General features: G+C 42.4%; 2 protein-coding genes across 2 annotated transcripts; one reads left to right on the forward strand and one right to left on the reverse strand.

The window, feature by feature from the left end:
- The first annotated feature begins 1,237 nt into the window (after nucleotides 1-1,237).
- On the forward strand, nucleotides 1,238-5,649 carry LOC118112743 (ABC transporter F family member 4). The gene is made up of 11 exons (XM_035162273.2): nucleotides 1,238-1,360; nucleotides 1,728-1,787; nucleotides 1,877-2,030; nucleotides 2,201-2,278; nucleotides 2,392-2,482; nucleotides 2,737-3,237; nucleotides 3,344-3,485; nucleotides 3,949-4,761; nucleotides 4,833-4,985; nucleotides 5,066-5,100; nucleotides 5,182-5,649. The coding sequence occupies exons 1-11, from the start codon at nucleotides 1,263-1,265 to the stop codon at nucleotides 5,277-5,279; spliced, it is 2,223 nt and encodes a 740-aa protein (XP_035018164.1). The 5' UTR covers nucleotides 1,238-1,262; the 3' UTR covers nucleotides 5,280-5,649.
- A 208-nt stretch (nucleotides 5,650-5,857) lies between these two features.
- Nucleotides 5,858-12,217, reverse strand: pola2 (polymerase (DNA directed), alpha 2). The gene is made up of 18 exons (XM_035162274.2): nucleotides 12,018-12,217; nucleotides 11,311-11,435; nucleotides 11,104-11,189; nucleotides 10,905-10,962; nucleotides 10,637-10,746; nucleotides 10,299-10,498; nucleotides 9,738-9,826; nucleotides 9,311-9,463; nucleotides 8,934-8,996; nucleotides 8,752-8,803; nucleotides 8,463-8,581; nucleotides 7,833-7,871; nucleotides 7,551-7,624; nucleotides 7,321-7,429; nucleotides 7,043-7,149; nucleotides 6,804-6,860; nucleotides 6,596-6,722; nucleotides 5,858-6,273 (listed from the first exon to the last, which is right to left on the reverse strand). Exons 1-18 carry the CDS (start codon nucleotides 12,100-12,102, stop codon nucleotides 6,121-6,123), a joined length of 1,806 nt encoding a protein of 601 aa, XP_035018165.1. The 5' UTR covers nucleotides 12,103-12,217; the 3' UTR covers nucleotides 5,858-6,120.
- Nucleotides 12,218-12,271: the final 54 nt, after the last annotated feature.

Consider the following 12,271-nt stretch of genomic DNA (forward strand, 5'->3'; position numbering starts at 1 on the left):
AGCTACTTTTGGTTCCGCTGGTAACAAAATAAATCTTGTGCCCTTCTCGAAACGTAAAATCAACAGAGGTGACTGAACACAGTACTGTACTTGTTCATGTTAAGTGACTTGTACTTGAGTATTCTCATTTCTTACCATATACTTTTAACCCACTGCATTAATTTGACAGCTTAAGAGACATGCATATAAAATAGATACGTTTCTAAAACTTGATTTGTTAGAGATGGAACTGTATATAAAAATAGAGCTGAAATGATTCTTCTTCTTCTTCTTCTTCTTCTTATCATTACCTTGTTTTACCTGCCCAGATGCAAATTTGCTGCTAGCTAATGGCAATGGCTTTTGATTGTACACTGTACCTGTAAAAATAAACAACACAAATCTGTTACTATTGCTAATATATTAATAAAACATATGTTCAGTCTCTCAAATGTGAGGATTTGCTGCTTAGTAATAATTTCTGATTTAACAAGTTTGTTTGATTGGGGTTATGTTAGATCCAGGTTACGTACATCAACAACGACCTCATCCACAGCCTCTTCGCCCGCTTACCATTCAGCCAGAGCAAGTGAAGTATCATGAACTCCTCAGGCAGACTGTACACAAGCTTCTTCTCTCAAGCTGTGAGGATACTCAACAGGAAACAATATCTCCTTTACACATGACAACAATAAAAGCTTGAACCTTGATTGGACCAAACAAACACTGTGAAGGTGTCGCTTTAGGCTCTGGTTATTGTGATGGACATTTCTCACTATTCTGTGTTTGCTGTCAGCAGATGTTCCCACTTCTGGTGCTTAAAAGTTCCTGAATTATCCCTTTTTCCAACACTGCCCATTCACAAGTAGCTCTTTATTGCTTTATTACAATTTCATTATTCATATATATTTAATGTAAATCAAGGTTTCACACTCTAACTGGCTTTTATAAGAGGGTCAATTAAATATTTAAGGTCCATACCATGTCCAATTGTGTTTAATGGTATAAAGTGAGGATCCTCCGTTATGTTTACTGCACTCGTTCGCATTTCAGAAATAAAGTTCCATATTAATGGTTTTCAATCTTTTCAGGTACAGACCTATAGTAAAAGTGGAAGTTTCAAAACTGGATTATGTGTCACATTGAAAAACCAAACCTCACTCCTGTTTAATTCCTTTACTTTGCCCCATGATGTGCGGATTGCCAGCACGTCTCTGGACCCTCCCCCCAGAGCACAGACCTTAATCCCTGATAATCTCTGCATCCACTGAGAGCTGACAGTCATGGCTGCACCGAAGGAGAATTTAATGTCTCTTGGAAATCTGACCGGCGCTGACAGAAACACTTTCACTCAACAAAGACAGCCCAGTCTGAAACACAGGTAAGATTCATGGATGCTGCCATGGAGTCAAAGAGTGGTAATCGTCTTTCTTGTCTTCAAAATAAATTCAACGAACACAGTAAATATCCTCTGACAAATATGAGCATAATACAGTTTGACTGCTGCAGAGATCTGTACAGTGTCGTCTCAGTAAAGTTAGTTAAATATTTGTATGGAAAATTTAAAGTTCAGTGTAAAGTGTTTGTGTGTGTGTACTTGCACATATATCTTTGTGCAAATCAGTTGGGGCTAGGGAATGCATTACGCGGATTAGTGTCCTCACTAAGCTAGAAGTACAAGTGTGTGTAGGAGTGGGTGTGTCATGGGTGTGACACTGTAACTTTATGCAATGCCCCTTGTCTTACAGTTTTCACGGGCCAATGCTGGTGCGAGCTGACTTTTCAACTCCTCAGAGTCGCCAGCATCTGTAAGTGCACAGAGACAACAAGCAAGGTGTTGCAATGTGCATCATTGTGTATACGTTTGTGTGTCTGACTTGGTGTGTGTTTGATGCAGCAGAGAGATGCATCTGAGGAGGCAGTGGCAGCAGCTGACGGAGAGAGAGCGTTCAGCCCAGCAACACAACAGGCAGCTTCTGCAGCAGTTTGACACAGCACAGGACGTACTGAGAGAGTTGCTGGCCCGCAACGCTGCCATGAAGACTGTCCGGGTCAGACAGACAGACAGACAGACACAGACAGACAGACAGACAGACACACAGACAGACAGTCAGTATAGCTCAGGAAAAGAAGCCTGTTGCCTAGTGATTGTAGTTGTACTTTATTCCTGCCTTTATAAATCACTTATGCTCAATTTAACACTGACCTTTGACCCTTGTAGCTGGAGTATGAGAAGTACCTGGAGGAGAGCGCCCCCCAATGGCAGCAGCACCTCAAGGAGAAAACTGCTCAGAGGAAGGTCTGAACAATTATTAACTTGCAGTTTTAAATTTTCAAAGTAATTTGATTCAGCAAGCCAAGCCGTTCGTATGTTTATGAAACTGGATCATTGTGAAACCGTTTCTTTGACAGAGGATGGAGGAATATTTGAGATCATGTCTGAAGAATTCAGAGGAAGAACAAATGAGAAAATCCTCTGCAGAGCAACTTTTACTTTTACAAGGTTTGTTCTCTTCCTCACTCACTTTATACAAGTATATTCTCACATGTATTCTATTTCTTTTAGGGAAATACAGAGATATTTCATGATTTATTTGACTCCAATGAATGAATTTTACAGGAATTCTCCACAATCTATTTCCCACAGCTATGCTGTCCTTAGTGTCCTATCTTGCCAAGAGATTTTACTCATAGCATCACAACAGCTCCCCTTAATTTCCATGCACAGTCACTTTTAGCATTTATTTCTGTTTGCAGGATTAAAGCCACAGAACTGTTCTGCACTTCAAGAGAACAACAAACAAAACAGCCGCTCAGACAACAACCAGGAATTCTCCCCTCATCTGCCCTGTCATTCTTCCTGGCTCACCAACACTCAAACCCAGTCAGCTAGGTTTCCCACCAACATGCCCCATCAACCCCAAGGTTCCTCTCTTGACCTTTCATCCCACCTCCCGCCTTCCTCCATCCTCCCTCACTTCAACCAATTCCACCACCTCGCCCCCATGCTCGCTCATCTTCCCCTCTGGCCCAGGCAGGATCAACCAGGCTGGGCTTCCCTTCAGTCCGACAACCCCTTGTCCTGGACGGCAGGTGCTACTGGGATCCCCTCAGCCTTTGAGGCTCTGTGGGGTCAGCTGCACATGGATGAACCTCCACACGAGAGGTTGGTGGAGGCTGAGACAAGAAGAGCACCAAGAGAGACGGGTGGTGAAAGCAGGAGCAGTCACTGCTCACAGGAGCTGGACATTAATCCAGGTGGGAAAAGGAAACAAGCATTGATTGCATAAAATTGTGCATGTCTACATGTAGTGTTGGTTTTCTTCTAAATTTACCTGTAACCTGTGTGCATGTGTGTATCCAGTGCGTCTGTCCAGTGGCCAGGCAGAGAGCAGTGAGAGTGGCAGAGACTCCAGTCAGTCAAGCAGAGAGAAGTGGAAGAAGAGGGAGAAGAGAGGAAAAGCAAAGCGTACGTCCTCAGACAGAGAACGCTGCAGCTCTCAGGGGTAAGTAGATCTACACTGATCAGCCATAACTGTCTTTTACTTTATGTGTATCTTCATTTTATTCCTGTTTTATGATCTTTCTATATTTTGATGGATCTCATTGCTTTCTCTGTATTGAGCACTTTGTAACTTTGTTAAGTAAGTTACTCTATAAATAAAGTTAATATTGTTAATAATGTTCCCCATTTCTGACTTTATAGGTTACAAATCATTATTCTCCTTATTCCTGTTGTTTGTTCTCACATTTGTTCTATGGTGCACGACAAAGTGAACTAACTTTTTTCCCTCTAAAATAATATTATAATAATATAGTAATATAACACTGAGACGGGTTATTCTGCAATATGAGTAGGCTACTTTTACTTATGCTATATGTTCCCTATATTTTTTCTTCCATAGTTTCATTAAATGCAGGGATGAAGTCTTTATAACAAAATACTTAGTTGTTTATTCCTGTTTCAAGCTCATCTCAGACTTCCAGTTCAATTGTCATTGCTGGAGTCACAGTGGTCCAAAGCGATGCCTCGTGTGGGAACAGCAGGACAAGCGGGGGCCAGAGGACAAAGAGGAGGAGTGGGGGACTCGCTGTGGGATCACCACAGATCGAGAAGGTGGCGAATGACAAGACCAAGAGTGAAGGAGAAGACTCTGAGAGTCACAAAGAGGAGAGTCACTCCACTGGAGAGGAGTCAGGGAGTCAGAGGGAGGACTCCACGAGCAAAGATGCAGAGAATCAAAGACCTGTTGACAAATCAGACAGAGAGGAGGAATCAGAGAGTGACAGTGTGAAGATTGAAAATGGAGATGCAGAAAAAGAAATGCAGGAGAGCAACAGTGGTGCTGAACAAAACAGTGAAGAAGAGATAGATGAGGAAGAAGAGGAGCATAAGAACGATCTTGGAGATGGGGAGGAAAAGAAGAAAAGTCAGAGAGATGAAGAGAAAGACGTGAGACATGTGGATGACGATGACGATGATGTTTCTGGCAGGAAGAACACAACAGAGGAAGAGCAGACAGAAGCAGAGGAAGAGTTGGAGGATCAGGGAGATGATGAAGACAGGATTAAGGATGAAGATGGGGAGAAGAGAAAACAGGGTTCTGCCTCCTCTCAGGATGAAGAGGATGAAAGAGTCGAGAACAAGGTATGTGAGGTTGAGGAGGGGTCTGATGAAGAGGAGGATGGAGAGGGAGAGGAGGAAGAGGAGCAGAGGAGTGACGAAGCAGGAGAGGAGGAAAGCGATTCTGATGACAGTATCATCTCACCACAAGAAAACAGGTAAATAAAGGAAGTCAATGATTTTCTTTGACAATGACTGAACGTGACTAAAGGAAATATTCTATTTTCAGACTGAAGAAGATTCACATAATTCCAGAGGAAGTGGCTGAAGATGATGACGACGACGATAAGTCAGGGAGTAAAACAGGATCCTCAGACAGGGATGAGCTCAGCGAGAACGATATCGAGAATCTCCTCGCACCTCAACAACAAACAAAGAAAACGTGAGTCCAGCTTTTGGGTCTGTGATGGTGAAAACACTTCAGAAAATGTTTCTCATTTCTTTTTATGATCATATTTTCAGAGGCAAGGACCTGAAAGTTGATGACAAGGCTAAAGGTAAAGTATCAGTTATAACTCATCACAACGACAGGATGACATGAAGATCAAATTAAGATTTATGTTCAATTTCTTTTCCAGCAACTTGTGACTATGTGGAGATTTTTCAAGTGGAGGACAATTCAAAAAAGACGGACCAACAAAGTGATTCTGATGAGTTTGACGACTTTTACGACTGAATGTGTTTTAAATTACTAAACCTGAGAATCCATCAATCCGTTATCTATTCTGCTCATCATGGAAGGGTCACAGGGGGGGCAGGCGGGAGCCAATCCCAGCTGATACTGGGTGAGAGGCGGGGTTCACCCCGAGCCAACAGCTAGCTCCAGAGACATTCACGCCTAATGCACATCTTTGGACTGTGGGAGGAAGCCGGAATACCTGGAGAAAACCACTCTAACCTCCGTGCCACCTATAAACCTGAGAATGAAGCACAGAAACCTACAGCGGTCATCCAGACTGCAGGATATTAAGATTATTTATGAGAAATAAGGTGACACATCTGTATCTAATGTTGTATATTAAAATAAAACATCACCTGGAATAACACCAGTATGTTAAACTGCATTATTATTATTATTTGGACTGTAGTTTATAGCTTTATTTCTCCTCTGAACAGAACCACAGATATAAAGCTTTAGTACAGGAAAGGAGCAGACTGTGAAACAAAAAAAGCATTTTCAACTGTTGGCGTGGAGGCAACACAAACCACAGGTGGACAATAACATTCTCAGGTAGAAGAAAGAACATAATTAAGTACAAATGTTGACAATAATTTATTGAAAAGATTATTTCTGCTGTAGCAGAGAGACTGAACCCACTTTCCATCCAAAGAACAGTGCACACCCTCAACATGTTGGTCATATCAAACTGACTAAACTGGGTGAGGTGGTTTCAACAGTTCAAGAGTTGACATATTCTACATCAGAGAGCCTGCAGAGGGCAGCGTACAGAGCTGCTGACAAACTGGTCCCGCTCAAGTCAGGTCACTTCTGGTGACAGTGAGAATTACAAGTCTTGTTAGATTTTCACCACCTGAGCAGCCAAACAGGGGCTCGCTCTTTTTTCATCCTCTGACGTGGCGTTGCGTTGAATCATCAGCCTGCCGTAGGTCCCGCCCACTTGGCCTTTTGTTAGCCGTCCAGGATTGACACAGACGCAGCCAACCACATCCTGAGGACATGAGAAGAAGAGGTTTTAAAAAGGCTCATTTAAATGATCATTTAGAGCCTGACCTAATTAAATACAGAATAAACAATATATATATATATATATATATATATATATATATATATATATATATATATATATATATATATAGTATTCAGTATTTATATCACCCAGCAAAATTCTATATCACTCCAGCTCTATAAACAATAAATAGTCTTTTCTTCTTTCTTAGTGTCACATACAGTCTAACAATGTTAGTTTAGTCCTTTGTTACACTTCCTGTAAATGTGGAAGACATATCAATGTAATTGAGGGAGGTGTGCACCTTTACAAAGTAGCGCAGCTCAGAGGGAATGATGAGAAGGTCGGGGGTGAGCGGCATCTGACCGAAGCTCTGGAACTTCTCATAGTCCATGTTGACCTCCTCCACAGGCGGATACAGCGGGTAGTAACTACACAGAAACACAGAGCGACAGCGTTAATGTTCGGAGTCCTCAGAAACAGATAAGAACAAGTGTTCTCAGGATTCCTACCTCCTCTGCGTCAGAATGTGTTTCAGTATTCGGGAAAATCTGTCCGAACCGGTGCCACTGCAACACAAACCAAATTTTTTAACATAAAAATATAGAGTGATGACAATCATTACCACATTTATCACTGCAATGCAACACAGGGTTTGTTCGTTTGAATTATGTATCAGTAACTGAGCTCCACAGCAGGATGAAGTTATGTGAAAATTTAAAATTCCGTTTCAGCATGAAGTGTTCCTCACCAGCTGATCTCCTCTGCGCCCATGTGGAACAGGATGTCAGTGGATGTCAAGCCAAAGGTCACACCATCGATCAGGAGGGTGCAGGGGTCAGGGACCAGGGTGACTCGCTGCAGAGTACAGAAAAGAAAACATACCGATCAAGATGTGTGACTATGCACTTACCCATGACTAAGCTCAAAAGCCTGTTGCATGAGCTCATCAAGTCATAAAGACAAGCAGTTTGTTCAGTTTGCACATAGAACACCGAAGTCAGGTCTGTGTGTGTGTGTATGTGAGACCTGGGCCTGGTCCTTGCTGAGGTTTGGTAGAGTGAAGGGAGGCTGTGGGTAGATGAAATGATGGTGGATGTCTCTCTGTGAGGGCACGAACACCAGATGACAGCCAACACTGGATAAAAGAACGGTACAAACACAACGGTTTCTGATTAGGGCACCATACAAAATACCATGAGGAAAAATGTGGCTTCTCGGAAGATTCAGAAGTTGAATCAGTCCGATATGAGATTTACCTTTTGGTCCCATCCACAATGCTTTCAATACATCTTTTGAAAATGGCCTCAAACGTCTCAGTCACCTGAGCTTTCTGTTGGAGAAACAAAAAGATGCTCACATCATGACATGACAAATTAATCCTTGAGCTAGAAGCTCAAAAAAAGGAGAGTGATTTAATATGCTGGGTTTATATTACTGTTATAATGTTTCGTTTTTTTTTTTTTAAATCACAAAATATAATAAAAAAAAAAAGCAGATCTTCTGGGAAACAAACGGATTGGGTTCACTGTTAAGCTTACCTCAATTTGTTCATGTTTGGAATCCACAAATGGGCCCAGCTGGAGAAACAAACGGAGAATTAGGAAACACACACGTAACAGAGAAATTTGAGGATTGTACGACCGTGACAGGGTCATCAAGATACCAGAGAATTTGTAGCACGGAAAATAAACGATTCTTGACACCAGATTTGATCATCTTCAGAGGCTGCTGCAAACACGCGCACACACACAATTTACTTCCTGGTTTTATAAATCTTGTCCATGATGATCTGCGTTAAACACTAAATATCTCCATACACCAGTCTCTGTGTATTTTCCCCAACGTGTCACTGTCGACATGTTGGCACAGATACACTTGCAGCCGCCATTCCAAGTGTTGTGTTATAATTTACGACGCCTGTCCTTCTGCTCTTCAAGTTTGATGTCAGACGAGAATGCTTAAAGGGTTATTAACCGTGAAGAGCCACATTGCTATCTACTTACATCATCTATGGTACGTTCAATACTGTAAAAAAAAGTATGCGTTCTCATAACAGCCAGTAAACTGACTGAGGTCGTTCTATGAGCAATTGTACACAACTAGCTACACAATGAGACTGTTTGTCGAAGAAATAAAGATTATTATCCATTAAAAAAAGGTTTTGATACCAGTAGGCAGACATCAGGACGATCTCTGATGATGATACTGATCAGATCCAGCAGAGGGTCAAAGGTCAGCGTGTCAGACGTTGTGAACGGTCCACAAGCCACAAGGACATTCATCGGTTCTGCAAATGCATGAAAAGACAAGTGACTTGGTTGATGTGATAAGAGACAAAACTATGGCACATGCTGTCAGATCTTCTCTGCATGAACATGTTTGTTTAATCACTAGAGGACATCGAGTTCTCAAAACAAATCAGTAACAGTAAAGAGTGAGGAAAGCATTGTTCCTCACCTTCATCCATCTCCATTTTCATCTCAGGAGTGTAGAAAGGAAGAGGGACGCCCTAAAAGAAAAGAAAAGGATAAACGGATTTAAAGAACCACTTCATTTTGATTTTAAGTAAATGTGGCTTTAGAAATTGTCGTCTTTGTCGCTGTTAACATGTCAGCACTTGTTGTTGACTTGGAGCTCACCTGATACAGTTTGGAAGCCACCAGTTTTCTTCCTGTTGTGTTCATCCCCTCCATCATCACCACCTGCGGAACGAGGGCAGACAAGGATGAATCTGTTGAATTCCTCCACAGTAGTTTCAGATACTAGGAGCCGGCAGTTAATGATTCTGAAATCGGTCGTTGGTGTCAGAGTTCTCGGTCAGATGCTGGGCGAGACTCCCCCCCAGGTCTTTGGCATTCTCTGTTTCTCTTGGTGGTCACATAACCTGCTGCACAAACTGCAGTGCACAGGCAAAGCAGAGCCCACCGCAGACATTCGATTCATTAATGTCAAAACAAAACAAAAATGTATACAGCAAACAAAATGTTCACAGGAGACCCAGTGTCCTTCTGCGCACCTGACCAGGAAACAGGGAGTACTCTTTGAGCTCTGATAGGTCAACAGGTACTTGCTGACCACCTTGCTCTGGTCCCGCCTCCAACAGAACCGACTGTGCGTTCAGTTTGCCGTTACTGTCACAGCACACCTGTCCCAGCACTGTCATACTGTCCTACAGGTGGAGAGAGAAACACACCACACTGAGCAGCCAGGTCATGATAATACACAGATTTGACTGCTATTTACTATTTTAGTAATCTAAAATAACCAGTTTTTCCCCATAACAAGACGTTTCTTTAAAAGTTTTATAACACCTGGAAAATTTAACCTTCATAACTAAAGTAGTATAAATGAATAAAAAGCTCATTTTAAAAAAAGGTTTGGAAGTTAACTTAATCACATTTGTAAAGCTGTAGGTTAATTTTTCACGACGATGACATCTTTACCTGCGCTGGCAAAGAGACGGGAGAGAACTCTTCGATGCTGAAGTGAGATTTGAGGCTTTCTCCCAGCTCCTCGATCTTTTCCGTCAACACTGGGGAAGAGAGATACAAAAATCTCTAGTGCAGGCTGTGACAGTCGGGGGTGGTTTATCTTTATCATCCCAGAGGGTCAATTAGGCTCTCGGTAGTTTTCAACACCAGTGCACAAATTAAGGACATTAAATAAGACAAAATGATAAGAATACATAAACATACAATGGGGTCATTATTGTGAAATTGCAATGAAATATTAAATGACTAAATATCTTTGCAAAAGTCGGGCTGGTCTACAGTTGATTTAAAAACCAAACAGCTGATGGAAAAAAGGATCTTAAGCATGGTGTCAGGTGTTCCTCCACCCTGATGGCAGGAGCCAAAACTCTGCTGACTCGTTCCATCTTCACTCCACATCAAATTTGTGTTACTTTGAATGTATGTAAATGTATAAAATCAAGGGGCCGTTATTTTGAACAGAAACTGGGGTTTAGAATTGATGACCATGAATACGGATGTACGGTTGCATACCATTTCGAACATCTCGCAGCCTTTGGAACATGTACTTGTAGCTGCAGCGGAGGGAGTCTTCAGAACCTTCCAGCAGCTGCAGCTGGATGCCTGCACCTGGAGCCTTCCTGCCGACCCAGCGGGTGCCCTGCACAGCCCCGAACGTGACCACCACCTCCCCTTTCCCCCCTCGCTGGCTGTACTTCTGTGAGGGAGTTGCACTGCAGAGAGAGAGATGGGAGACGAGCAGAGTCAACAAACATCCACTTCATCCAGCGAGTCAGTCGAGTGATTCTTTTAGTGTCATGGCTCCAAAGTCAAATTGTGTATTGAGACTGTTGATGTGCTCGGCTCAGTACCTGGGAGAGAAGCTGGCGGGAGACAGCAGCAGCCCTGGGCTGGTCAGTAGAGCTGCAGTCCTCTTTGAATGAGGATGTTCAGGAGTGGTCAGTGCTCGTTTCTGAGAGCCCTGCGCAGACAAACAAGGTGCAAACATGGTCAGAGCAGATCAAAGGAAGTGATTTCTCTCAGACTCACTCTCTGGACAGCGAGTGAGTCATAAAAGTGCAGAAACAGAAAACTGTCCAATTTTTGTATGAGAATAAACCTTTTGTTGTCAAAATGTACCTTTGCAGGAGTAGAGTAGGTATCTAGAAGAATGTCTTCCTCTTCCTCAACTTTGATTCTGAACAAATGGTGTTAAAGACTAACACAATGACAGCAAGACAAGACACTCAACAGAGACAACAGGTGGATTCAGAGGGAGAATCGGTTGTAGAGTCAAGTTTGTTTTCTATTGTCCGAGGAGTTTAATTTGAAAAGATACAAGTCCTGCAGTGAGTGAATATCTCTGGTTCTGTTATGACTTTCTTCTTTTCTGGAGCTTGGCTTGGATTTCCTCTTGTTCAACACCTGCAAAGAAGACAGACAAACACTGAAGATATAAATAGTTTTCCTAACTTGTAGTTAGAGAATCTACCTTTTGTGACCTAACGAAAAGGTAGATTTTTTAGAGCCACTATGAACTTGTCACCTCATGCTTGAATTGCTCCAGGGTGTCCATGGCGAGTTTTACTCCATTTTTCGTGCTGCTGTAGGCGACCCACTCCAGCAACATATCATATGCCCGTATCCTGCTGCAAATACACAGCTCCACCACTGATGGAGCGAAAAGAGATGGATATGAGGAATACGATGCATGGTTGAATTGAACATAATAAGAAGGTTATAAGCACTTTCATTTCTTCTACATTGTACATCTGATCAGTCCCAAATTATTTCTGCAGCATGACAATGAGCCCATACACAGAGCCAACTTAACAACAGCGATATTCAGAGTCAAGAACGAGGATTCCTGACACATTTGATCTGATGTCAACAAGATGGATTCAGTGTGGGATTACACAAAAATAAACTAAGATCAAGCACAAACAAATCAATATCAATGTGCTGTGAAGTGATCAAGATTTGGCACAAAGGCAAGTGTTGGTTTGCAGGACTTGAAACACAACAACAACAACATAAACAAAGTAATCACTGCATATGAAAGTTGAATAGCATAAGAGACTAGTCCCATAACATTGCACAGCTCTAGGGCTGGACGATATGAGATTATATTGCATTAACGTCGTTTTGATGCTCAGCCCTATGAGCAGTAGTCCACGGGTGTTTACATGCTAGCAGCCTCTTTTCAGTCACTTTCCAACTGACGTACAGAAATTAGCATCGTTAGCCACTTACTCTTGTCGAGGGTCGACTCATCGTGACAGGGGATACCGAAAATGTCCAGCTCGGTCTTTAAGCTCTCTGCGCTCACTGGTTCCATTGTCTCTCACTGTCAGAGCTCCGGAGAAATCTGATCAACGCCAGAAGCTCATTTCATTTTACCGCGAAAAGACTGATGTCGCTGTTGGCGGCGACCGGAAGCTACGTCACATCCATCCGCAATAAAAAGTGGAAGTTGTTCTTCTTCTTGGTTTAATGACGGTAGGCTG

This window comes from Hippoglossus stenolepis, chromosome 7 (genome assembly GCF_022539355.2).
Source record: "Hippoglossus stenolepis isolate QCI-W04-F060 chromosome 7, HSTE1.2, whole genome shotgun sequence".
Taxonomy (NCBI): Eukaryota; Metazoa; Chordata; class Actinopteri; order Pleuronectiformes; family Pleuronectidae; genus Hippoglossus; species Hippoglossus stenolepis.